This window comes from Rousettus aegyptiacus, unplaced genomic scaffold, assembly GCF_014176215.1.
Source record: "Rousettus aegyptiacus isolate mRouAeg1 unplaced genomic scaffold, mRouAeg1.p scaffold_m13_p_12, whole genome shotgun sequence".
NCBI lineage: Eukaryota > Metazoa > Chordata > Mammalia > Chiroptera > Pteropodidae > Rousettus > Rousettus aegyptiacus.
Window position 1 is genome coordinate 13464168 of NW_023416287.1, and position 26852 is coordinate 13491019.

The 26852-nt window shown below is 39.1% G+C and overlaps 1 protein-coding gene across 6 annotated transcripts in view; it reads left to right on the top strand.

The window, feature by feature from the left end:
- Positions 1–26852, top strand: part of CHD6 (chromodomain helicase DNA binding protein 6) — a 167138-nt gene that overhangs the window by 31819 nt on the left and 108467 nt on the right. For 5 of the 6 annotated variants that reach the window (XM_016137564.2, XM_016137565.2, XM_036229398.1 and 2 more), the window contains 3 exons: positions 945–1020; positions 13243–13298; positions 23632–24134. In XM_016137564.2, coding sequence (XP_015993050.2) covers positions 13266–13298; positions 23632–24134 — 536 coding nt within the window. In that variant the 5' untranslated portion in view covers positions 945–1020; positions 13243–13265. The remainder of the gene's footprint in view (positions 1–944; positions 1021–13242; positions 13299–23631; positions 24135–26852) is intronic. The other variant, XM_036229400.1, reaches the window with a different exon arrangement.

Below are 26852 nucleotides of genomic sequence, written 5' to 3' on the forward strand. Positions count from 1 at the left end.
CAGAAAGCCATATAGCTAGTATCTAATACAATTTTATTATAGTACAGAGACTACAATAAAAACAATTTTTCCAGATTCTCCAAATTATAATAAATAGCAGCCATAGGTCTTGATTATAGAACCAAGTCAGGAGACACTATAGATGATCTTGTCCTGTTTATCTGCTGTTTTGCTAAGTGATTTTTTTTTTTTAAGTTGAGGTAATGTGTCTCATATTTTAACAAACTGTTTAATTCCCTTCCTCTTTTTTTTCCATTATTCTGTTTTTACTTTAGCAAGTCAATGTATTAATTACACCAAATGTCAGTTCAGATGGGAATAATTTGAGCAGTCATGTTCTTTCATTAAAAAATCTCTATGTTTTTCTATGTTTTTATATTTGAATTGTGATTGTTTTATACTGGTCTGATAAGAGATCAATCTGTGGGGATAAGAAAATGACTTGAGGTCTTTCAAGCCATGCTTCTCTTGCTCAGGTCCACTTCCATGTCTGGAAGTGTACTTTCCCTTCTAATAAAACTTTTCTACTGTAAAAAAAAAAAAAAAGAAGAAGAAAAAAAGAAAATGACTCGATCTTCCTGAACATCATCGTAACAATCCCAGGGTTGAACAGTTGTATATCATTGATACGGATAAGAGGAAGCTTCCTCTGGTCAGGGGTGAATGAGATGGACTTGCTTAGTTGTCTTTTAGTCTGTGTTTGAGGCTTCAAGCAATCACGTACAAGTGGTAAAATTTCACAGGAAACTCTTCGAGTGGTTGGTTCTTTAGGTTATAAGAGTGAAGATGGATTTAAAGATACATGTTGCTTAATTTTATTTATTCTACTTACAGATTTAAATATTGATACTATATAATTTTTATAATCATTGCATGGTTAATTTTTTCCCAAATATGGAGAATTTCTTGAAGTACTTAACATGTTTTTTTGTTTGTTTTTTTAGTAAAGATGTTCATGCCTTCTAACAAAAACAGATTTCCTGAATCATCTTCCTGACTTCTGTACAGCCTTTCTTTTTCGTAAGTTTTTTGAAGACAAAAATGAATTTATTAACACTATATATAAAAAATACAAATATATATAGACACACATACACACACACACATATATATATATCTGTTCCCCCACCCCACCCCAAAATAACCCAGTGAGAGAATTGAGATCTTCAGTAAAGCAGGGAACATATTAATGTTGCAGGATTTGTTTCTCAGTCCTTTTCTCTTGGTATGTAGTTATGTAGTTACTTTAACGTACCGGGGTCCTAGAATTACAGGATTTTAGGGCATAGAATCCTTAGGAAAGGAGTTTTAAAATCTTACGTCAAACATCCTAATTTTATACTTGAAGAAACAATTGGTTCTTTTAGTTTCGTTGGGGACCGTGCTGCATATCTTCTCTTGTTGATTGCTGAGTGAGGTGGCCAGCTCCTTAGAGATGGATAAACCATAAAATGAGAGGGAGAAATTTGGGAAATGCGTGAATTTGGTGTAATAGAAATTCAGGATGAATATTATGTTGTGCATATATTAACACAATTCTAGAATTGTGTTAATAAAGAAAGCTAAACATGAGTTGCCTTTGTGTGGGCTTTTGGCTGATTGGGTCAGTTTCAGTATGGCGCTATACTGTACTATATAGCAGGCTGACCTCATGTCTGGCCTATATAAGTGGGCCTTTGCCTTGGCACCAGTCCCTTGAGTAGGGAGTCACAGCCAGAGTGGTAGAGTTGGTTTCACTTGGTACACATGATGTGAACAGCAGCAACTGTGTACTTGAAGAAAGCTTGGGATTTTTTTCAACAGTTTTTGATGTTTACATAAATATATTTTTTTTTACTGACCATCTGATAAACTCTTTTTCTTGGTTCTCATAGTTTAAGTGCTTAGAAGAGAAACTATCACATCATATATAAAAATTTTTTGTCTTTCTTTCCGGGTTATGCATGTCATAATTTTCCCCATATTTTCTAGAATGTCCAGAGCAGTGCTTGTTAGATGGTGTCTTCAACTTTCCCAACTTCTTTAATAGGAGTGCTGTCAACATCTCACCATAAAATTTGACTTGGTTTCAGTTTGTATTTATAAGAGTCGATAGTACTTTAACCAGATAAAGTAGTTTAGTTCGGCTTTTGACTTTGCAAATTAATAAGGATACAGAACATAGAAGGTTCAGAAGAGAGCATAAAATATGTGGGGTGTTTAATAATAATATTAACTGTCTGAAAATATCCTAGAGAAGAAGAAACTATGGGATGATTTCATTATCCTCAAGTATAGGTAGGACCTATGCTTGCAAATTAAAGCTTCTGGATCATCGTTGAGAATGAGAAAACAGTTTGATGTTCTAGGTATGCAGCTGGGCCAGAGCACCCCCAGATAGATGTCCCTACATGCTTTCACTGGTGACCGTGGAGCCAGGAGCAAGAACAAGCAGAAAGCCCTGTACCCTTGAACCTGGGAGACAAACTCCCTTCCTCCTGCAGTATCCCTCCAGTGCCCTCTACTAGCCAAGCTTAACATCATGGTCTCTCTGAAGGAGAAATGCTTCGAGTCCATTGCTTATCATGGAGCAGGTACTGAAGGGTGAATTGGAAGTCAAGGGGCAATAAATTGATAACTGGCGCAGAAACCAGACACAAGAGTACGTACTATATAATTCCACTTTTATGAGATACAGAAACAAGCAAAATGAATCTGTACTCTTAGAAGTCAGGCTAGTTAGTGGTCACCTTTGGAGAAAAGTGGTAGTGACCAAAAAGGAACATGGGTAGGGCTCCTGTCACACAAGTAACGTTCTGTTTCTGGATGTGGTTGCTGGTCATACATGGGTGTATTCAGGTCTGAAGAGCTATATACTCTTTTTAAAATGCACATTACACTTCAATAAAAGTTAAAATGTGGTACAGTCTGATTCCAAAAGTAAAACTTTAAAACAAAATTTAGCCTCGAATAGGGGAAATATAACTATCCATGGTATCTCAGCCTTTCTTTGTTTTTTAAAAATCTGTTTGAGGGTTGTCCAACTTAATGTCAGTTCAACAAAATATTAATTGCCAGACTACCTTTCTTTCCATTTGGGAAAAAATGGTCACTTCTGAAGCAACTTACTAGGCAAATTTACTTCTGTAGAGCAGTTTATTCTTTTTATTGCCATTCTTCTTACCACATCTTTGAATGTCAGCTTAGAAGATTTTTTTTTTTTTAATAGCCTCTCAGATGCCACTGTTCTTAGTTTAAATAAAATACCACCCACTGTCCTCTGTAAGCATTATCTTTGCTGTCATCTTTGTCATGACCTACTCTTCTTGTAGCAGCCGATAAATCACCAGATCCTTTTTTTACTGGCTCAGAGATTTAGGAGCCCACGATGCAGGGGTTAATCGTAATGGGAACCATGGTTTTGTTTCAGGAATTGGTGATTATAAGAGAGACTCAGAGTGTGGCTTTAAAAAGCTGCAGGCAGAAACAGCTTAGTGCTGTGGTTTGTTCAGGGGTCGTAACTCTGGTCACAGAATCTAAGGAATCTGCCAAGTTGGGAGTTGAACCTGTATCTGGGAGATGGATGTGGAATCTAGATAGAAGTTAACATTTCCAGAAAGCACAGATGGCCAAGAAACTGGCATTACACTGTGGAGAGAAGTTAAGGTGAATTTTAAAGTGGAGCCAGCTTTTTAAAGTCCAGTCATTGTTAAATCCGATTAAAGTGAATAACAGCAATAGACTTGGAATTCCCTACTTTTGTCTACAGAGCTTGATATCTCCACATATATAGGATATGAGATTGCTCGTGCTCTTTAAGTGGCTAGTGGCACTCTTGTGTTTACAGAAGCTTTGGCCAGAGCAAGACTTGCCACAAACATGTAACACAGAAGGCAGAGAACCTGGAATGATTCCCTTGCAAAAGCTGTTTCCTTTTATTTTTTGACCCTTAAGTCATTTGAGAGTTGAGGGAAGATAATAGTGAGTGGTAAAACTAGTGAGGGTGTCTTTTCATTTATAAATTCAGTCCATGTACTCACTCAACCAATGTACGGGTATTTACTATATTGTAGACCCTGTCCTATGATATAGGGGGCACAGAGGTGACTCTGATACAGTCCTTTGGCCCTCCGGAAGGTTATTATTTTGTATTCCTCTGTTTGAGGGCTGCCTTTATTTTACTTTTCTATGACACTGCAGCTTTGTCACCACCTCCTTTATGATTCTATTGAGCCTTTAAGAACTGATACTTGGATTCATATCCAGGCTAAGGAGAGTTTCCTGACTTTTATTTTTTTCATATTATTACCAACCTGGGCTTATACTGTGCCACCAATAAAAGGCTTCATTTGTAAATTAGCACAGGGAAGTGTGCCTGTGATTTAAGGTATGACTCCCCTTCTGCATATGTATTCCAGAGTGGCAGTTTGGAAATTTGCTGTCCTCCAAACTGGTCATCTTTATCTAGAACAATCTTAAACCACATCACTACAGCTGGTTCTTAGTGCTTGTGGTGATGATGGAAGGGAGCATTGGAACAGGTAATATAAATATATTGTGATGTAAGTGGGAGATTATGGCCGATAAGAAGTTAAGTTTATATTTCAAAATGGTTGTCTTTTGATCTGGGAATTGAAACTACTTAGCAGGGAAACTAGCAGGTTCTGTGATTGATTCTCTTGCTCCTTCTGGGCGTGAGTCGTGTCAGCTGTCATGTCACCCCAGTTCTTCTAAAACAGCACCACATGCCAATCTGGAAACTTGCTTAGTTTTACTTGTAGGTAAGTAATTATTTAGGTGTTAGAAGTCGATAGTTTTAACAATATGTTGTTCGCTAATAATTTAAAGTAGGTGACATCTATACCATTTTGTAGGCACATTAGACTGCATATAATGTAGATAGTATTAACAGATTTTAGTCACTTGGCTCAAATTTGCCTAAGGTGGTCTCTTGAGTACTTTGTTTATTGCCTACAGTTTTTACTTTTAGTGTAGTAAACCGGTTTTGGAGAACCAGGGCATTTTAGTGGCAGGAGGTTCTTGTTGCCAGCCACCCGCCTCACCACTCAGCCAGTGCAGTCTGGGCTTTTGCCGGGATAACATCTTACCTGCATCTCAGTCACAGCATACAGCATTTTGCTCTGTTTCCCCCACAGACTGGTTCTGCATTTTTCACAGTACTCTCTTCCTTTCAGGTTTTGGGGAAGGGGAATTGAGTGTGGGAGAGGATTAAGAACTGTTTCATCTTTTAAAAACCTAGAGCTTAAAAAGCTCTTCCCAATTTCTATTAAACAAAAATTCCTGGGCCCAGGGAAGATGCAGGAGGTGTTAGAGTTGAACAGCTTTTAGGACAGTGAGATGACCGTGGACTCCATCAGGCCGCAGCTTCCGCCCAGGTTTGAGCTGGCGATTCCATGTAAGATGTGGAAGTTAGGATCTGGAGTTCACCTTAAAACTTGAGTGGAAGGAAGTTTATATCAGATTCAGAATCCATTATTTGTCTTGTCTTTAAACAATAGGGAAAAAACACTTTGGAAAAATATTGGAGTTTTCTTTTAATTGAAGGAAGCCGAGTTGTAGAAATAGGAGGAAATCCCATCATTTTTGTACTAGGAATTCCACAAGTTTAATTGATGAGATGTTTTCAAATTGTAGAGTAGTTTGCACTTGGGCTGGCTCTTCTGTTTCCTGTAGAATAGAGTGTGGAGCCTGGAAAACCATAAATAAGTGTTTTTTTCTTTTATTATCCCAAAGTAAAAACGCTGCTGAGTATTGTCTGTATTATGATCCTGGTAATGTGTTTACTTTGTTCCTGCTGTCAGATAGACTTCGTTTCTTACTATATATTGCTCCAAAATAAATTTTGTTTAACAATTCAGCATGCAAATAGAAGGCTTTATGAAAGTAGTAAAGAATTTAGATTTACTTGCAGTTATATCCTTATGCTTATCGTAGGAATAATTTGTATATTTTGTTCTCTTATTTGTAACATATTCTGAAGGGTCCATTCACTGTATCTAAAATGTGCTTAAAAGGTCCCTATGAATGATATTTTTATCAAGCTATTTTAGTTGCTTTCTGTTCACCCCATGGATAGAGGAAAACCATCCTCCATCCTTCGCTACAGCCTACTTTTTATGACCCCCTCCTTTTTTTTTTTTTTTTTTTTTTTGCCTCATGAGCTTTCTTTTTCTTTTTGTAGACTGTTATCTACAGAATATCTTTCTAACCTCTGCCCACTCCCTGAGTGTCTCAAATAGCACATGTCCAAATCCTGACCTCTCACTTGCGCTATTTTCGTTCGCCTACACAGCAGCTCGATGTCGTGCTAAGAGGGCTAAATTGGAACCCAGTTCTTGTACTTCTGAAAAATCGTGAGCCTTTGGGAAACGGGGCTGCTCTGACTCTCAGTTTCGCTATCTCAGGATAAAAGGGTTGCATTCCCCGAGGTTCACCTTCCCCTCCCTTCACTGTATTTCAGTCTCGACAGTTCCTTCAGACTTAGCCTGTCTGAAATAGAACGCATCCATCTCCTCTCCCTAAAGATGGTTTCTGTCCCTACTCTACAAATGAAACTGAGACTCAGGGAGATTGAATGAATTGTGCAAATCATACTACCATGTGTTCAGCACCCAGGTGTCTTCACTCCCAAGTCCACAGGTATTACTCTTCACAAAAGGCATTGAAGTGTTAACAAGTCAGGTCTTGCATTACTGGTGAGACTTCTTGAGACCGAATATGGAATGTCATTTGTAAAACCCTTTTGTCTTCCCACATAAGGGTATATAGCTTGAATTTTCAAGGCTCTGAACCTCAGGTGGGCTTGGCTCTCAAGAGATTGGTTTCTTTAGTTCCGTGTTCACAAATGTGATCATTCCTGCTCTGAGTCAGTAAACATTATGGCGTAGGGTATAATGACAATACAAACAAGTACAGTCGCATTTTACCTTATAGTGTGATATTTGATAGCTCTGGTAGTGTCTGGCCACTTGCTTCTAGTACTCTCCTAATAGTGATTCTTATCAAGCAACTTGATTTTTATCACCAAATTAGGATTTTAAATGATTTTCTCTGATTGAAAAGATGAACTGGAATTTGGAGTTGACCTTTCTCCTTCTGTATTATGCAAATGTGTCACATTCATCGTTAAAATCAAAGTGTTTGGCCAGGTTATCTTAAAGATCCCATTCAGTCCTGATTCTGTGTCCTGAATGAAGCTCCGTTGAAATGTTTCTACTTAATAGAGAGCTTCCCTTCTTTACACCTTTACAATCAGCATGGGCACAACAGATCATAATAAGGAATTACAGCAACCTGACATTGGTTGAAGTCGATAGTAATTCGTTTATATACCTAGAGGAGATTCATTCAGTTAGTAAAAGCCCTGTTGTTATGCAGTTGACCAATAGGAAGCCTCTCAGAATGGACTTTTCCGAAACTCTGGATCCAGTAACAACAGTTTACTAGAAGGCTGTTGTTACTCTTACTGCTGATTGTGTCTTTTCACAGACAAGAATTAAAATCACTATTCTTGGTTTGCCTTTTGGCTTGCACTACTCATGTACAGGGTAAATAGCTTTTACTATAACATAGTAAATGTTTAAAACAGTTTCGGTTTTTTTTTTGTTGTTGTTTGTTTTATTTTGAGGAACAAAAGTATCTTAAGTTAATGTTGGCAGTGGTAGTGTACTTTCAACTGGCAAAACAAAGAGCCTCAGCGTGGAAGTTGACAGTACTGTGCCTTTTCTATAATAATGTTTGGCAGTTATTTCAGTTTAGGCATCTATGTTTTTGAAGAGAAAGGTGTTTAGTCCACGCCTGATATATTTCCCTTAAACTTAGTATGATCCTTCTCTTTTGTCCTCCCATCAATAAAATCATGTGTAATCTTAGTATGTTGAATTCATTCATTCATCAGATACCATCGTAGGAATTAGATACATAGTAAGGGTCAAAGTAGTTAGGTCCCTGTCCTCACAGCCCTCTTTTAGTCTTACAGATGTGAATGCTTCCAACACGTAGTCATCACATTAAGGTGGTATGTTTTCTCTATCCTGTAGGAGAGCACATCACAGATCAACCTATGCAGATTTTGCTCTTGCCTAAAAACTATACACAAAAGGTATAGAAGTAGATCTAATTTACAAATGTGCTACGTTCCAAAGAAAACTTGCAGGCACTGAAAAGAATTGATTCGCGTGAGCACATGTGTGTCTGTCCTCAGTGTATTTTGGTGCTGTGCTACCTTTAATGCAAAGTAAAACTTCTCATCTAGAGTCCTGAAAATATAAGAAGTCCTTAAAATTATTACAGAAGCATTTTATCATCCCAGTTTGAATATTTTAGTTGTGCAGATGTGTCCACTGGATTATAGGGTCTTTAAAAGGAAAGAGTGACCATTTGTCACTTGAATGTCCTTCCATTGTTGGTTAGTTGGTATGAGCATGGACTAAAAAATTAGAACATTAGAGTACAAAAAAAAAAAATTATTCAATATTCAAATTATTAGTCATAAAAATAAAGAAGAGCTTGAAGACAAAGTTTGGGAAGCCTCTCAGAAAATGGAACAGGAAGAGATGTAAACATTTTTTTAAAGGAGTGAAAATTAGAGGTACAGCCCAGAAGGTCCATCATTTAAATTTAGTAATAAGAGTTCCATTAAAAGAAAACAATAGAGAGGGAATTATGAAGAAATAATACAGGATTTCTGAGTACTGGAACAAGTTTCCAGATTGTAAAAGAAGCCACAACATTTCCAGTCTCATGGATGAAAACAACCTCAAGGTGTAGCATTGCGAAAATATGATCCTAAAAGCTTCCTGAGAAGGAAGAGAGGTTATGTACAAACGAAGAGAGATCCGAATGGTCCGTTTCCTTAACAGAGGTGGTAGAAGGAACCGGACAATGGTGCAGTGCTCTCAGAACTCTGAGGAGAAAATGATCTCCAACCTGTGATTTGGTACCCACCAAACCATCAAGGCGAATGGAAACATTCAGACAGTGAGTTCTCAAAAACTTACCCCTCGTTCATATATGTCCTAGAGGATTTACGGACATTGTGATTGATCTAGAGAGAAGCAGCATAGGAGTCTGTCTGCTCTTGAGAGGAGCATGGCGGCGGGAAGCCCCAGGAAGGTAGCTTTGAAGCAGATTGGAGAGAATGGTAAGACTCCAGGTTCATTGACCCAAGGAAGAAAAATGAACTTAGATTGAGAGGAGTTTTAAGGTTTGGGGGAAGCATTTTGAGATGAGTTCGCGGTTCACAGAAAACAAAGCAAATTTTAAAATGAGGTCCTTAGTCTTTTTCGGGGAACAATTAAATTTTTAGCTTAGCTGTGAATTGAATGTTGATTTAATAAATAATCTGACAATAACTATATTGAGATGATAACACTTATTCTCCATAGCAGGGGCTACCTGTTTTTGTAAAAAAAAAAAAAAAAAAAAAAAGACTATTGGGATGCAGCCAGACTCATTCATTTGCATATTGTCTGTGGCTGTTTTCATGCTGCAGTGACAGAATTAAATAGTTGCAACAGAGACCATGTGGCCTGCAAAGCCTAAAATATTTATTATCTGGTTTTTAATAAAAATATTTGCCAACTCCTGTTCCATAGGAAGAAACCAATTGATTTATGTTTAAAATGGGGGAAAAAATCTAATAGCAGCATTAACATGTTTTCTTTAGAAATATTCTGGAAACTAGCAGAAGGAATAACTAAAGATCAGATGATTACCTTGGAGAAGAGTGAAATCAAGAATAGAGATGAGTAGAGTAAGGAAAATACTATTTTTTGTTTTAGGCTTTACATTATTGAATTTCATGTATTACTTTGAAAAAGTATGAATGAAGAATGCTGAGAAATGTCATTCATTGGACTGAGAGAACAGAATGAACAAGAAGGTAAAAAAAGAAAACAATTATGACGAAGAAAGCAGGAACTCAAAGCCTTTTCTGTAAACATAGCTTTCTCACTTATTCACTTGCCCATTCCACAGCTAATCATGTAAGAGTCCAAATGTGAGGTTATCGGGTGCAGTACTGCAGAACAGAGTTCCTTCCCAGAGGATGATTAGACTCGTAACAGCAGATGGCGTTCACAGGACAAAGATGGTGTATCATAGTGGTATAGCTGCTAGAGTGCTTTTCGAGATACTTTCACAGTGTAGGGAAGTCGGGTGAGGCATTCTGGAGAGCATGACACCGGAGCTGAGTGTCGAAGGATGAGAGACCAGAGAGGAAGGGTAGTAGGATTTCTCCGGTGGGGGCATAGCCCAAGTGAACAGGGCTTGTTTTAGAGCTTGTCGGTGTTCCGTATAGTTGAATGAATGGTGAAAGGTAGTGTCGGAGCAGTAGACGAGGACCAGAGACCAGACCACTTATGCAGGACTCTGTACTCAGGCATTTGTATTTTTTTCTGAAGACTGTAGGTGGTTTCTGTGAATGAATGGCGGAATGGTGTGTGTGTACCCGATGTTTTATTTTTAAGTGTCCATAACAGCACTGAGGAACTTGGAAATGACACAGGCACTGTCGCAGAAATTTTGAACTAGAGGGAGAGATAGTAATAAAAATAACTTTAGAAATGTTATTGAATTCCGGCACCCTGTTTCTCTAACAGAAGCATCATTAGGTGGGTGAGTGTCAGAAGCAATGGGAATTTTTGTATGGTTTGCTCTTTAAATTATTAGCAACTTATCTTCTTGTAAAAGATAATTAAATGCTGCATTCGTACATAAGCACTGAAATGCAGTGGGGAGAGCAGGAGTCCTACCAGTTTTCATATAATTCCGAAGTTATACACATTTTTTTCCCCTGCTGACAAATTTCCTGGTTTGCCCACACAGTTAGGAGTTTGAGAATATGTCTATATTATGTTTCTAATTCAGTTGTGGGATGCCGAAATTACTGTTTAATTTGTTCTTTATTGAACCAAAAAGATTTAATCACAACTTTTGAGCGCAGCATCAGAGGCTGCGAAACAATTTGCAGTATTGTACAGAGGAGTACATGCTTTAGGGTGTATCTATTCATCCATTTCTGCTACATAAAATTTAGCCCTACAAAAAGATTACATGGTTTTTTGTTTAAAAAAAACAAAAGTTGTCATAAAAGGTTATAAAAAAAAAAGTAGAGGTAATGTAAGAAAGAGTGCTTTGTAAATTATTAGGTACTATTTGGAGAAATAGAAGTCGGTGATTACTTACAGAACACCTCTTTGATGACATCCGTTATCCCGTGGGGTGGCAGCATGCTGGTGTGTGACAGTCCATTGGAGTGCTGTAAATGATCTCACAATAACATGAGGTTTGCCAGAGATTGCTTTCAGTGAACTAAAACAGTTTATTTTTATAGCAGCATCACTCCCACTAACTCGGAATACACACACACACAGCCCCACCTCGGAGAATGGGGCGAGGTTACCTGTGCAGCATGAGTATTGCAGAAAGTGCAGGTGGCAGTATCGTGCATGAGAACCGATTGCAGGGGGAAGATTCGGTTTCACTTGTCTCTCTTCCTCCAGACCTCTCTTTGCAGAGTAATCAAATTCAAGCCATACTTGAGTCAGCCCCACCTCTTCCCCAGCCTTTCCAGCCTGTGTTCAGCTGCCTGCTCTGATCTTCTTGGGCCCTGTGGAGACACAGGCCCAAGGAGTGGTGGGCCTGTGCGAGCTGCATGGCTGGCTCCGGTGGCCATGCTCTGCCGTAAGAGGCATTTCCACACTTCGTCTCCACCCTCCCTCATCCCTGAGCTTCCTCTAAGGCCCAGGTTTATCTCCTCCTGGCTCCTTTCTGTGGGATATATTCTTAAAGTAGAATTGGCAGATAAAAGGACTGTAACAGCTTACAGATCTAGTGGCACATTTCCTGAGTGCTCTTCCGAAAGCTCAAAACAATTAAAAGTACTATTAGCAGTGATAAGTTGGGCTTGTTTTCCCCACATTCCTGGCAGTATTGTGGCCCTGCTTATTTCGTGATACTTAATTGGGAATTGTTTGTGATATTTAATTGGAAAATGTGTTTTTTGATGTCTCTACTGCATTATACATGTTATTTATATATTAAAAAGTAATTTTTATTGGCACTGGTGGAATTTTTTGTATTTTTAAAATGATTTCATTTTCTTGGGCAGAATTTTATTTGAGTACTTATGTCTCATTGTAATATCCCTTTTTATTAGCTGGATTTATTTTTCAAACTTCAGAATTTGTGACAGTTTGGAGTGGCTGAGAATGTTAATTCTCTGGAGTCTACTCATTTATAAAGTTGAGAGATAAAGGAGAAAGACTTATATGAACATAATTTATCTAGAACTGACTCTACTTTAATGAAGACTGGACATAAATTTATTTTAACAGCCCTGATTCAGAGCACTTATTATTTCTCTGGAATGAGTTTTCTTGAGGTGAATAATTGCTCTAACAAGTGAGTGATTCGCGTGGCCCCTAGTTCCAGGCTTCCTGGACCAGCGTTCCCTCCGCTCCCCAGGCTCCCCGGTGCTCTTCTGAGTCCTCTAAAGCCAGTTGTTGGGCTTGCATCACTGTGGTGCTCCAGTCATTCATGAGAAAAAGTTCATTGTCGTCAAAGGCATTGTGGTCGGGTTGGAAATGGGCTTAAGTCCCGGGTACCATAAAATCAGCCAGTTAAAAAGTCATGAAATATGAGAATGAATTTATTATGTCAAGTAATATATGCACATGGTTTAAAACATTACATAATATAGGAGAGTATATGATGAAATGTAAGAGCGACTTGTCCTACCTCACACCAACGCCTGTCTCTTTTTCAAGAGAACTACTTTTAACTCTTTTAGCTCTCTTTTTTGTTTCTATTTCTTGATTTATCAATTACAAATATTACTTATTGATTTTCTTCCAAAAGAAATGAGGGTTTAGCTTATTTCTACTCCCTTTCCTCCACTTCTCTTAATATAGGCACATCTATTATTTTTGGTTCCTCTTTTAGTTGGCTTCGTAATTTATATGCCAGCATCTTTTATAACTGATCTACAAAGGTAGTATCTTTTTGACTCTACCCCATCTGGAGCAATCAATTAGGGTTTGGGATAAGGTTAGGCAGGGTCTAGGCTGTACCTAGGGCTCTGGGGGTCCCTGGACTAGAACACTACTGCTTTTTAATGTTCTGTAGAAGTCATCCTGTATTGTGTTTTCCTCGTGTGTCACAGTTAATGCCAAGATAATTTAAAATACTTTGTTTTGGATGTTACCATAATCTTTGCCTTTTTTCCCCCCTGCTTTACAGAAAGAAATATCCTCCTTAAATAGATGATAATGAAAATACAGAAGAAAGAGAAGCAGGTAAGCGATTGCCTATCTTTTAAGGGAGTGCAGCCAGCATGCACTGGTGCTTTCTTCACAAGAGGAGACGCGGGCATTTTTTGCTCATCTCAAGTAGTAACTGAGAGCTCTGTTCTAAATGACTTTAACATGTGGATTTTTACTTAGGCTTACGATAGCCCCAGTTAGCCCCATGTAGAAATTATATATGGGAATAATGTAATTAAAACTGTAAGTCAGACTATTACTAAAAATGAGCTGGACAGAGGAGAAATTTTTCCTCCCCTGGAACAGTTTTCTCAGTTTTTATGGAGAGAGATACGATCGATTTTTTATAGTTTATATATTTAGCATTTTGGATATTTGGTTAAATGAATATCATTCTCATTTATAAAATTCTTATTTATAATGAACTTCGAAAGTTTCTTCCTAGAGAAAATAGTGAACTCATTGGAAGGATGTTTAGCATTTGGTTTCTTGAAGGAGAGGAGAGTTGGTAAAAATCTTTTGACTTTTGTGGTCCATTCTGCCAAGATCTTTTTTCTTCATTGGTACTTCTGTGCTCTAGGTGGTTACATATTCAAAGGAACCCAGAGACCCCAATCAGTTTGGCTCAGGGAGATGAGATGAGGGGACCTGCCTCTTTCTCTTAGAAATAAGCTATCTCTGATGGACTGGTTTTCCTTTTACAGAATTGAATGACAACCTGGTAACCAAGGAGATCTGAATCCTTGCCTTTCACTGGGCCCCTGTGCAAATAGGTTAGGGGGGACCAGCCACTTTCTTCTCCATCTGCTCCTGGCATTGACCAGACCAGTCAGATAAAGGGCGACTTACGAATTTAGCTACAAAGTCAACTCTCTGGTCTGTCCCAAATAGATGTGTTCTTTTGAAACCCAAACAAAACAACTTCTTTGGGGAAATTAATTGACTTATCTGCTGCCAGTTCTTAACAGGAAGAGCAGTGATTGATAACTTTCTACACACTGATTTATTCTTGTCCTGGCTCTATAGAGTCATTAGCTGGTAGACAAACACTGTGGAAAATGCAGTTCCATCTGTCAGGAATCTGTCCTATGGCTATACCTAGATAGATGTGTAAAACTGTGTGTAAAGAACTTTTATTATTGTTTTATTTATAATAGCAAAAATAGGAAAAAATCAACATATCTCATCAAAAATGAGACAATTTAAATCAACACCTCTACCCATTGGAATATAATGCTGCTGTTAAGAACACATTACTAAAGGTAACCCCAAACTCTCAAAACTATTGTCATTTATGATAATGGAGCAGGTTTATGTTTCTTAAAATAATCTGCATATTTATTTTTAAGATATTCTTCAAGGTAAACTTTTATTTCAATAAAAACATTCTTTACCAAAAGTACCCCCAAATGAATTCAAGTTCCTTCTGAGATTTTACTGGTATGTCAGCTAAACTATTATGTCGCCTCAGTTTGAGGGGTTTTCATTTTACCCCTCACAGCAATGTTGATGAACAGAGAAAGATTTTTACTTAAAAGTTAATAGTAGCTGTGGTAGAGGAACAAGTTAAGTGGAGACATATTCAGGAGTTGATCCTGCTCCTCTTACAGTGCTGGTGATAGGCCATGCTGACGACAAGACCCCAAGAAGTTCCAGCGCGCATGCATCAGCAGAAAAACGCGGTCATGCCAAAGCAGTCCCCAGGCTTCAGGACTGAGAGTTCAGCGTCTGACAGGGAAGGGCCAATGTTCTGGAACGAACTTGGGCTTTTATTTGCAGAAGAACTGAATTGAAACTCTTAACTCTGCCACTTAGCTTTTTAACTTTGGACAAGTTTAGCCTTATTTTTTATCACTTAAATGAGAGCAGTCATACATGCCAGTAAGGTATTGACAAAGATTAAATAAGGTAATTCATCAAATACTTGGCATTTTGTATGTCAGTGGCAAGGAAACCTTTCAATAAAACAATAAAATTAATCATCAAACTTATTACGATTCTAAGATTAACCGTCTTACCATGATCTAAGGTATTAAAAATAGCAGCACACAAAATGTCCACTCTTAAAAAACCCTCATTCCTATTAATTCATTTTTTCTTTTCTTTGGAGAAAATGACATGTAAATGCATTCTGCTCTTGAAAATTCATTCTTTCCTTGTCCAGAATTTTACCAAGGTAAATTAAACTAAGATGACAGATTTTGCAAGTTAATCAAAACTCAGCGATAAATAATCATGCGTCCTATCCACCAGAAAGAGCACAATAGGAGTAACTGTGCCAAGAACAAAGAATTCAGAGTTGTCTTTGTATTGTCTAAAGAAATGTTGCAAGAAAAATAGGCTTTAACAAAACATTTCAAAATAAATCACCAGCAGGCTGGGGCAGGGGGTGCTATAGTCTTTTATCTATATTAAAAAATAAGCTGCTTCTAAGAAATATGTATATATATTAATCTCTAAGATGACCAAGCAGTATTAGGCAGAAAAAAAATGTGAACTCTAATAAAATGTGAACTCTAACCATTGGGAACCCACGTAGTACTACTGATGTACAGAGCAGCTGAAAATACTTCTTTGTAATGGGATACATCCAGATGTTAGGGATGACAAACCTGTGACATGGAAATATTAATTTTTGTTTATCCCAGCTCCTTGCTTGGTAGTGAGAGAAGTACCAAATAGGATAACTTTTGTGTGATGTATGATAGGTGCTATGGTCTTTAGGCACTTGCCATCGCAAGGGGTAAGAGGGTTTCAGGTGCACAGTTCCAATGTCAAGGACAGTTAATTAGCATGAATGCAATGGAAGTAGGTCATGTAAGTAGAATTAGAACTTGGAGCTATGAGCAGGAGGTTAACCCAGACTTGCAGTAATTGGAGAAAGACCAAATAGCACTGCCTCCTCCGTCCTGACCAGCGGAGTCTGGGAAGCTCTGGTGACTAGGCCATTGGAGCAGCATCCAAGTGACAGTGAAAGACCTAGGATCCGCAGCATGGTTAGCTCACATACAAGCGTCGATGTGACTGTGGAGAATTGTCTTCTTTGACCTTCGATTCACCCCTTGGGAAAACTCGCCCGAATCTAGTATTGGGAGTTTTATGAAAAAAGCACAAGTGCAACAGGGACCTTGTTTCCCGTTTTAATAGGGTTTATAGTTTTCTCATTAACTCACTGGCGCCTCAGCCCATTCCTTTACTAGTGGTATGGTTTTGATATATTTTGCAAGTTTTTGGAAATTCTGTGATACTTAGTGACCAAGGATCAAAAGTTCTCATTTTGTGAAGATAAATGAAATATAGTGCCCACTGCTAACAAAATGGGTTCTTAAGGTGGTGGTTGAAGGTTGTCTGGTAGCTGTCAAGTTCACGTTCAATGTTCGTTAATCCTTGGGACTCTTCTGGGTAAAATTGAAAAGTCTTAGAAATCACTTATTTAATCTTATATGTTCTGCTAACTTGTTTATTCTTTGTGAATTCTCTCATTCCAATCTGGGGAAGAAACGGATAGAAGAGGAAAAGTTAATGATTGGAAGTTGTCTGGGGAAAGGTCAGGAAGAGACAGCGGTATTGGGGAATGGATGATGGAAATACAGTAGAGGTGATTATAAAGTAGAGGTTGTTAGAGTCTTGCTAATTCTTATATCTAAGTTTGCTATATCTAGAATATGAGGTAGTATCTTGATGTGGTGAAGAGCAGAGGCTCCTGAACCAGGAGTCAAACCTGGGTTAACATCTTAGATCTACTGCTGACTAGCTGTGTGACTTTGGATGAGTTATTTAACATCTCTGAGCTTCTCCTCTATAACATGGAGTCATAATTGGAATCATAATATACCAACCTCCTCTTAGAGTTGTTTTGATGACATAATTCATTTTAAAAACTCAGTACACTGCCTAATACTAAGTCCTTAATAAAATCAGCTATTATTATTATTATTACTGACATCTATTTTGTCTTTAAAAATATCAAAACAATTTTGAATACTTAGAGTAGTTGTGACTGAAAGGTTGAGATCCATAAAAAGAACCATTCCCTATCCATGTACATAGTATTTCTAACTCCAGGCCAGGGTCTTGCTGGGCCTTTGTATGTGGTAGTGGCATGGGCTAGGGTTGGCATAAGTTCTGGGCTCAGGGGCTCTGGTGTCTCAAGAATACAGTAAAATTACAGGCGGGCCAGGAAGGAAGAGGTAGGAAAATAGTCTTCTCTATTATATAAGTACTACGAGTGTTGAGTATCTACTTGTCTGAGAAGATATCACAAAAAAAATTGTGGCCGACATATCTCCTTGCCGTGGTTGGTGGAACGAACATTATTCCACTTAGGCAGGTTAAGAAATTAAATCACTCTGAAGTTTTGGTTTGTCCAAAGCCATAGTTGTTTGGAAATAAAACTCATAGTTTCTAAAAACAACACAGGCACTTACTAAATATTATTTTTTCTCTGTCCTCCTAATTCTTCCATGTCTGCATCTAAATTATATAATCTGCCTTCCTCGAGTTTTTGTTACTGCCTGGAATTAGCAAAACTTAGGTTGACTTTGCTAACAGATTTAGAAAAGTCAAATTTCTAAGACTCATCATAAGAGAAAAATCTACCAGTGCTCTACCCGCAACCCACCCTTACTCCACAACCCCGTTTTCAGTGCGAAAATAGAGGTGGGCACTAGAATCAACAGATTCAAGGACTTTGGAGTGGATGGGTTTTTCAAAAATTACATTGCCAAATCTGTGGATTACTTTCCAGTCCCTAACTTCCCTGCTTCTCAGTAGCCTTTGACACCTGTGGTCATTCTGTCTTAAAACGCTCAGGCTTCCGTGACACCACACTTTCTTAAAATTTTTCCCACCTGTATCACTGGTGTGACTGTTCCTTCTCACTCTCGGTAGGTTCTTTGTCTTCGGGACCCTTAAATGATTAGTGTTCCTCAGGTTTGGGTCCCGTTTTCTCTTCTCTCTTTATCCATTCTTCCTGGGCAGTTTAATCGATTCTTGGTAGAAATTTCTCTTGGAAAGTATCTCCAAGAACCTACTTCCTCTACTTGACTTATCTTTAGGGACTTGAAACCGAACTTCTCCTTCCCTTGGTTCTAACTTGCTATAATTCAGTGAGGAGCCACATCAATGTCAAAATACCTGCTTTATCACCCCAAACCCAAAGCATGGGACTCCTTGGTGATTAGATATACTAAGTGCAGAAAAAGGCAAAAACAGGGAGGGAGACACACAGAGAGTTGTACGATATTCATTGTTCCTGGCCTTCTCCAGATTGGTCTAGCTCACTCAGCACAAGTCTCTTTGCCAGTTGAACCTGCCTCCGTCTAGCGTGATCGAGGCAAGGGCATGTGGGGTTTTCTGCCTTCAGTCTTTTCCTCAGTCAGGTAGCTATAAGCAACATTCTTTCAGGAGAAAACAAAGGTGAAAAAATAAGACAATCCTACATTTGGAAAATAACTTTCGCCACCTGAAATATTGTCCACAAACTGACTTATTAATAGTAGCAATTAAGTTCTCATTTTGTATTTTCATTTAAAAAAAAAAAAAACTAAGGGTCTCAAATTTGGATAAGCTTTTCTTCTCATCTTTGTGTGTAGCTAATACCTTGATTTTAAGTAAGGCCAGATGTTTACTGTTTTCATCTCCCTGCGGGAGGAGGTAGAAGACAAGCAGACCCGTGGTAGGAGCTGACCGGGCCTGCTCACTCTTTGGCTGAAGGTGCCAGGAGGCACTTGGATGAGGAGTGTGGGGGTCGGGGTGGGCCTTTCCAGCCCAAGTGCAAAGTACTACTCTCTTTGTCCTTCTCTCAGTCAAACGGGATCGCACTGCTGGTACCTCACATATTCTGTCTTGATTGTGAATCATGACGATTTGGAGAACCATGAATTTTCTGGCAAAACAATTTTTCCTGCTTGTTATTATAATCTTAAATTTTTTTCCTATGGCATACATGTGAAATTTACTATAAACGTCATGAAAGTAGTATGTTTCCATCATTAAAAATTTAGATATCTCTTTTTAAAAAACATCCAGCCACCAGATCTGCACAGCGTCAAATGGTTACTGTTAACGTTTTATTCATTTTCTTCTGTTCCATTTTCTATACACAAATATTTGTCATTTTTGTTTGCATGTACAATTTTATAGGCTTTTTTTCTTTTTCAACTAGAATATACTCATTTCATACAACAGCCAGATAACTGAGTTTTACCATAATCCACAGAGACATTGGGGAATACCACGAAGTCACTGCTTCATGAAGCTTATAGTCTAGTCATGGGACACAGGTGAAAACAATGATAACTCTCAGAAAGTTACCCAAAAAAAAGTGGCATTTACTTATAGTCCTTTCACTCAGTCATAATGATGATTACTATCTGGAATGTGTTCTGAATTTATTTTAAAAAAACTAATATTGATAAGCATTTTTTAAAAATGGAATTACATCATAGGTTTTACTTTCCAACATGTTGTAGACTTTTTAATGTCAGCTAAAACTTTGTATAATAATGGCTCCATAGTATTATTCTGTATGATGCATATGCTATTTAAGCATTTTCCTAAATAGGTTTATAGTATTTTTCTCTATTAAAAATCCTGTATTGGCTATGTTTATGCATAAACCTTTGGAGTACCTAAATGTTTTTTTAATTTATATTCTAAAAGAGAAATTGCTCCATTTAAAAAGCATATTGACAGTTAAAATTTTAGTATTACCACTACACTCTTCTGCAAAAAGGCTTTTCATAGTTGACTCTTCTGCCAGCAACATATGAGGGGACCATTTTTAGTATATCCTTATATTGGATTTTTAGAAGTTGAGACATAATTCACAGACCATAAAATCCACACTTTTAAAGTGAGCAATTCAGTGGTTTTAGTATATTCACAAGATTGTGTAAAGACCTCCACTGTCTGAGTGCAGAACACTTTCATCAGCCCCAAAAGAGACCTTACGCCCATTAGCAGACACGCTCCTTTTCCTCCTCCCTCAGCCCCTGACAGCCGCTATTCTACTTCTCGTCTCTTCGGATTTGATCATTCTGGACGGTTCATATAAATAGAATTATACAGTATGTGGTCTTTTGGGCCTGGCTTCTTTCACTTAGTGTAATGTTTTCAGGGTCTATCCATGTTGTAGCATTTCTTAATTAGAGTAGATTTTCTTAATTAGAGTGTGTTTTGACTTTCAAGTACATGAGTGATTCTTAGGGAAATGACCCAGGTTTGTCCTTGGACCTCTGTTTGAAAACCATTGACCTAGGATATAATCTTTCCATTAGTTCCTAAATCCTTTACAACTGACCTGCATCCAGTTTCTCTAGATTCCAATCTTTAAGAGTCTTTTCCAGGAATATTTTAGGTGGAAAATTTTGATTCAAAGAAATGGGTTTTATTACTAACAGTACAGTTTATGATCTAAACATTGTTGTATGTTTATCAATCAGCCTTTCTTGTTTCATCCTTGTATTCCTGGATAATCACCTCTATTTAAATTGTCAACGTAAAGGAAAATATTGTTGGGCCATCATCTCCAATCTGTTCTTTTTAGGGCCATTTTTAAAGTGGTGATTTAATGTCCTCGGTAGAATTTTAAGCAGACTTTATTTAGGCTCTTTGCTTCTTCTACCACTGACTTTGAGATATACGGAAGAAATATTTTTTGTCAGAGTTTTTAATCCTCAGCATCTTATCTTTTCCAAGCTCCCAGCGAGGTGCCTTAAAAAACATTTCTGTTGGATTATTGACATATGAGATTATAATTTTATATTTTTTACTAATATCTGCCCTTGGGGATACTTCTCCCTTTTTAACATTGATTAATTTTGCCACATTTCTTGTGTTTCCCTTCTGCCTCTAGGATGTCCCAGCTCTGCCACTCCCTAGGAATCTAACCCTGACAAGTTGTTTCATCTCTCTGAACCTATAACTCTATCTGTACGATGAGAGGGCAGACCTCACGACTGACTCCTGGGAGTGGTATTGCTGGGACATAAGGTAGCTATAGATGTTTAGTTTTACAAAGAACTACCTGACCTTTTCCTCCAATGACTGTATGCGCCATCACATTCCGCAATTCTACCAGCTTTTTTTATGCTGGTCTTCTAGTGGCCTAATTGTTACGGTTCCCTGGTTTGTCATAAAATGTTCATTGAAAAGAGCATTAGCTTTTGGCCAGAGGGTTCAGGCCCAAGCCTCACTCGCTGGCTGTTTGGCCTTGGGTGTGTTATTTAACATCAGTAATCTTCCATTTCTCCTTATACAAAATAGGCATCTGTCTTTACACTGATCTTGCAGGATTGTTGTAAAAATTGGAGAAACCATGAAACATGCTTCAAATAAATCTGAGTGTATTTCTGTGATACGTGTCGAATAAATATTTATCGCATAATGATTGGGTACCCAGTTACTCCACCTGCCTTAGCTTCTTTGGTGAGCCCCTCTCCTTCAGGCAGAAGGGAGACCTTGACACGAGGAATGAGTTAAAGAGAGGGTCCCACTTCACCTACATTTCACCTTGTTGGAATTAAGTCTTTAATGTGTCGTCTTCAAAAGCCTCTTTAACAAACAAACCTGCATCTCTTGCTTTTTTATTGTGTTCACCCTTACATGCTAAGCAGATCATCTTCTCTGAGGGCCAAGAGTCCCTGACACAGAATTTAGGAACACACCAGGGATGGCTATGCACTCAGAGGATCCGAGCTGTAAGTGGGTACATAACTTTTGGGTTTCTTGTTGCCTCGTATTTTCTCTTTATTGTGGTAAAAAACACATAGCATGAAATTTACCATCTGAAGCATTTTCTTGTATTTGATTTTAAATTCCTTTCAGGTTTACTTAAGCTCTTTCTTTTCCTAAGCCATCTCAAGTACTGAATCAGCAATAAGGCAGTGAAACTGAATTGTTTTCCTCTTTTTTTAGGCAGTAAGTCCTGCCCGAATGACTAGTTTCCTCTGGATTTAGGCTCGTTTTCTGAGGCTGGACTTTAGTTATAATAAAGATCCAAAAAAATTTCTTTTATCTTTTTCTCCTGGGATTCTCGGTTTTATGTTTGGGAGTATCATGCAAGGGAAGGGAACTGGTAAAAACAGGAGGGGAACTATGCAGCTGAATTTGTCCTCTCCCTCACTCCCAGGGTGGGCCAGGAAGGCTGAGCGCAGCCTGCTGGGTAACCAAAAACTGGAGGCAGGCCACACCACCTGGGCGAGTGTCTGTGTTCTTTTGTACAAGCCAGGCGTCTTGTTAGGAGAGCAGGCTACTCACAAATGGTGCTCTTCCTAAGCCATCACCCGAAGATGATTATAACTGTCTTCCTGGAAAGCCTGTTTCTTCTTAAGTTATTTCTTTGTTCTTGACCCAAAATAAGTGACTTATTTTGGTTATTACAGAGGAGCATGCTGTTCCCTGAAATTAGCATCCACATTATTATCAGATTATTGCCAACCTTAGCTTTGTTATGAAATGACAAATGTACTTTTTCACACCAGACCTAAAAGTATGAGATGTGACTTATGCTGTTTCCTTAAGAGTGGTGACTTTAGGAGGCTGTACCTTTATTGGAAGGTGCTCAAAAACAGCTTGGGAACTCCCCTGTTGGGGTTGCCTTCAGCACCTTTGACACAGTTTTTCTAATGACATCAATCACAATAAAGCTTCCTCCTATACCAGGAGTTAACTGGTTTTTGCAAGCAGCCAAAGGTGGTTTGGTGCTGAGTCTGATGAATAAGTTAATCCATCAACTAGAAGAACACCATTTTTAGTTAAAAATCAAAGGCATGGTTTTGAATTGTCCAGATTTTCTTGTTGAAAATCGAACCAGCTGAATGTTGATGCTGCTTGATGAAATGTGAGAGCGAAGATTTGGGAGAATAAAGAAACATACGCGGTTCGTTTGTCCCTGCATCCTTATCACCCCAGTGATACTCCTTTTATTCATGAACACATTTGAACGGAACTTTTGTGAGCTAACATGATAAATGCTATTCTAGGCCGGAACTGTGCTTAGAAGTTTATGTCAGCTAGTGGCACCTAAAGGTGTTTTGTGGGAGATAGATGTTTTACCTGTTCTAGACATGGAGCTTAGAAGGTACTTGAGATTCCTGCGCATAAAATGGAAAATCCTTGAGGTCATTACATGCAGACTTCTTACATAGTATGCTGACAGCAACTTGGTATAGCTCTAACTGGGCCAAGGCACACAGTATGTGTCCTGTTCGCCACCATTTCCCCAAGGCCTAGCCCAGGAGGAACTAACACATAGTAGGAACTAAGTAAATGTTAACCAAATCTGTGCATTCGAACTTAATAACGCTCTTCGTATGAAGCATGCAGGGGAAGAGTAATATTCTTGTTTCTCTCTTTTTTACAGTCGTCGCACTTAAAAGTTTTGAATCACTCCCCAATGTCTGATGCCTCTGTCAATTTTGACTACAAATCCCCCTCCCCGTTTGACCGCAGCACCAATCAGGAAGAGAAAATTGATGATGTTGCCAGTCGCTGTCTGCCCCAGAAGGACCTGTATGCTGCTGAAGAGGAAGCTGAGACCCTTTTTCCTAGGAAAATGACATCCCATAATGGGACAGAGGACAGTGGAGGAGGCGGCACTGGAGTGAAGAAGAAACGGAAGAAAAAGGATCCAGGAGAGCAGGAGGGGGCAGCAAAGGGAAACAAGGACAGGGAACCCAAGCCAAAGAGGAAGCGAGAACCCAGGGAGCCCAAGCCGCCCAGGGAGCCCAGGAGGGCCAAGGAGCCCAAGCAGAAGGACGGAGCAAAGAAAGCGCGGAAGCCCCGCGAGGCCTCGGGCACCAAGGAGGCCAAGGAGAAGAGGGGCGGCGCTGAGTCCGCCTCCAGGACGAAGTCCAAGAAGGCCAGGTGCGTCCCTTGCTTCCTGCTCTGAGCGCTTGGCTCTGTCTCCACCCAGCGGTTTGCCTTCGGCCTTACTCCAGCCCCTGGACACAACTTTGCTACTTTCAGCTAAAGTGAACGACTTTCTCCCCTCCTAACGAGAGACAGATAGATAGCCTTAGTGCTGGCCCTGCAATTTCTTGCCATTCCTTTTGGGTTAAAAATTAAGATGTGTTAGCATGCTTGGGGTGTAAGGGAAGGCGCGTCACAAGCGTGATACAGGGAGGGCAGTGGTGTTTGGAAAGGCATCTGTGTGGGGTGGCAGAGAAGGGCGCACACTCGGGGATCCCTGGAGGTGGGGTCTGGGAGAGCCAGGCGGGTGCACAGAGTCCAGACAGGAGGAGGACTGCCTAGCTCCCCTGGGCGGTGAGCACAGTGCAGGACCGTTCCTGGCCTTGTCTCCCGCTCAGTAATTAACCCAGCGCCCAACACATCAGCAGGTGCAGGAAATGCTGAGCAGATGAGACCAGAGGAGACCGCAGTGCTCGTGGAGGGAGATTAGAGGACACGGGTACAGCGTCCATGTGGAGTGGGCAGTGCCGAGGGTTCTGGCTGTAGGTCCGGTCAGGATCCAAGTACGCACTCCTCTTGGTAAATTCAGCATTTGTCATTTGTAAACTATATAACTTCTATGTATCTAAGAGGAATTTGAGTATCTAAAATCTGAGGCAGAGGCAGAATGTAGGCCAGGGCCAGCCATACAAATGCAGAGGCTGATGTGAATGTAGCAACGTAAAGCCATGAGGCGGTCAGATCTGTGTGGGGTCAGGATGGTTGAAGTAGGTTTTGAAGAGAGAAAGCACTTTGAGTGGTGTCTGCTGTGACTTGGAATTTAGTATATGGTTCAGTTAATTTTCAGGATGGTTGGGAGCAGATGGATAATTTCATAATCAAAGTTAAAACTCTTTTATAATATTTACTCCTTTCTGCCTGGCAGGAGATTTTATCTTTTGTCTATCTTAGAGACTTGGGTGGGATCCTAGGAATGTGGGGACCTAAATTACCTTAGAGAAGGTCAAGAGAGAGAGGTAAACATCAAGATTCTGAGAAACTTACGGGCTTTGTTTCTCAGCGAGTATACTCTGATCTTCGCTTGTATAGGAGTGTGGCAGAGTGATTGTCTTCTACCAATAACTTTGATCTTCAAATTACTTAGAGAAGCTGAAACGATTCTTCAGGGTGCTAGCATATGTGAGGAGGGAGAATCAGACATGAGAATGAGACAGAAAACAGAGAAGAATCCTTGAGAATAATGTTTCAGGGTAGAGGAGAGTTTCACAGCTCTTAGGGATTTGGTTTGTGTGTAGAAATCAGTAGAAAGCCATAGGCATCTGAGCGAACTTTGTTTGTTTGTTTGTTTGTTTATAATTATTTAATGTCACCACATATTTGACCATTTTACCCTACCTACCCCCACCCCCACCCCCTACCCTCTGGTAACCACTAGTCTATTGCCCATGTTCATGAGTTTCTGTTTGTTTGTCCTGTTCATTTGTTGCTTGTAGGTTTATATCACACACATAAGTGACATTGTGGTTTTCAATTTTTTTTTTCTGGCTTATTTCACGTAACATGATTATCTCGAGGTCCGTCCATGCTGTTGCAAATGGCAGCATTTCAGGCTGAGTAATATTCCATTGTACATATGTACCACAGCTTCATTATCCGGTCATCTATCATAGGGACTCTTCGGGTGCTTCCATGTCCTGGCCACTATGAATAATGCTGCTCTGAACATCGGTGTGCAAATATCTTTTTGGATATGAGTTTTCAGTTCTTTAGAGTGGGATTGCTGGATCATATGGTAGATCAATTCTTAGTTTTTTGAGAAACCTTCATACTGTTTTCTGAGCTCACTTTAGCCACTGGTCTCTGGTGCTTGCAATTGTCTTCTCTTTCTTTGGGCTATGAAACAAGGTGATGAGTATACAGACAGTGCCATAAAGTCACATTTGGGGGCAATGAAGAAGCATTTTGCAAAGCAAGGTTAGGTGCCAAATGTATGCATAGCAATACTGAGGGAACCTGATTTTGATCTAATTAGTTTGTATAAAATACAAGTGAGTTGAGAAGTGCTTGGTAGTGTTTTCAAGGGTTGCTAACTTAGAAAACAGTAGAATCTCTTGAGGTTTTGAAATCCGGAAGACACTCTTTGAGAGCATGCTGACAGATAGGGCTGGTCATCTCTTCTGATATGTAAGCAAGTTACAGAAGGCTCTCTCTCTCGCAATCTTGGGGCTATGAAAGGTTGACTTATAACAGATTTCTTCAGTGTAGCTCAGGCGGTGTTAGGAACTGGCAAGCTTTCCATTTCTTGTCCTTTATATATTTATAAAATTTATTTGGTTCCTTTAAATAATGACCCCACTGGTCAACAGAAGCAATTTTAGTTATGACAGGATGACTTTAATTGACAGGAAAATATATGTTGGTAACTAAGTCCCAGTTTTTTGTGTTCTTTGATTTACTCTCTTGCAAATTGGCTCAAGTACATGTTTTGATGTGAGCAGTTATTGATTAGCCCCTGGATAATACTGGATGGTTACAAATGATTCACTGAATGCTTAGGTTATTCTAGGAGCTCCACAAATGATTTAAGGGCTTCCTTTCTTTTCCTCCTTCAGTCTATCTTGCCAACTGCCACCTGGCTAATCTTCCTGAAACACGGCTGTTATTGATGTTTGT